The 1,047-nt window shown below is 37.2% G+C and overlaps 2 protein-coding genes across 2 annotated transcripts in view; one reads left to right on the forward strand and one right to left on the reverse strand.

The window, feature by feature from the left end:
- The window catches only part of LOC108691850 (proteasome subunit beta type-7), a 2,411-nt gene extending 1,972 nt beyond the window's left edge, over nt 1-439 (forward strand). Inside the window, exon 4 of the mRNA XM_018199781.1 lies at nt 42-439. Coding sequence (XP_018055270.1) covers nt 42-317 — 276 coding nt within the window. The 3' untranslated portion in view covers nt 318-439. The remainder of the gene's footprint in view (nt 1-41) is intronic.
- A 69-nt stretch (nt 440-508) lies between these two features.
- Nucleotides 509-1,047, reverse strand: part of LOC108691849 (villin-1) — an 8,036-nt gene continuing 7,497 nt past the window's right edge. The window contains exon 9 of the mRNA XM_018199780.1: nt 509-873. Within this exon, the coding sequence (XP_018055269.1) occupies nt 524-873 (350 nt within the window). The 3' untranslated portion in view covers nt 509-523. The remainder of the gene's footprint in view (nt 874-1,047) is intronic.

The raw sequence follows: 1,047 nt of genomic DNA on the forward strand, positions 1-1,047 counted from the left end.
AAATTTCATGTTCTTGAATTGAAAAAACGGATATGTTTTAGGAAGAAGAGGCGAAGAAATTGGTGGCGGACGCCATTCGTGCAGGTGTGTTCAACGATCTTGCGTCAGGATCCAATGTAGATCTCTGTGTCATTCGCAAGAACAATGTCGAATATTTGCGGCCATATGATACCGCCAGCGTAAAGGGCGAGCGGCAGATCAACTATCGTTACAAGCTTGGTACTACGTCGGTGCTCACGAAAACAATACAGCCGATCATCGTGGAGGAGGAGACGGTGCGCATAATCGAATCCGAAGCGATGGACACATCTGCATGAAACTCCGTTAACTAATCTAGCGTTCTATATATAATAATAAATACATTTTTCCAAACAATGAGACTTAACGGTTGAAAATCAATTCGATCTTGTAATAAAACATTGCGGCGATTGTGTAAGGATAAACGTATGATTTCTGAAATTCCGGTTCCGTAAAGAGAAGAGATAATATTTGAATTAGAATCGAAGTTAAAAGAAGAATATTATTAGAAGAGTCCAGCGGCTTGTTTAAGGCGCTGTCTCTTCCATGTCGGTAGTTTTTCGAATTCCGCGGGTTCCATTTTGAAGATTGCGATGAAATTGTCATAAGTCAGGTGCATCTCTTTGCGTCTAACGTCCACACCGGCCGGCAAATTATCCGGTTCGCTTTTCAGCATTGAGGGCGGATACTTGATGTAATTGTCGAAGTCTGTGGTGGCCTTCGAGGTCGTCTGCATCTTTGCCGATTGATCTCTATCCTCCAGCAGAGTGCAGAAGATCTCGAACGGTTTGTAATCCCTTAGCAGATTATGATTCCAATTGTCAAACAGTCCTATAAATGTAGCTGGCTCCAAACCTAAGAAACGATGAAAATAAAAATATAGAAAATGTAAAAAAAATAAATAAAGATTTAAAAATTTTTGCGATAGAAAGAACTGAAAAATAATAATAAATCTATAAAAAAAAATAAAATAAAAAATAATATTTTTTATGTAAATTAAATAATATTTTTTAATATTAATATTTAAAT

The sequence above is a fragment of the Atta colombica genome, unplaced genomic scaffold, assembly GCF_001594045.1.
Source record: "Atta colombica isolate Treedump-2 unplaced genomic scaffold, Acol1.0 scaffold53, whole genome shotgun sequence".
Lineage (NCBI taxonomy): Eukaryota > Metazoa > Arthropoda > Insecta > Hymenoptera > Formicidae > Atta > Atta colombica.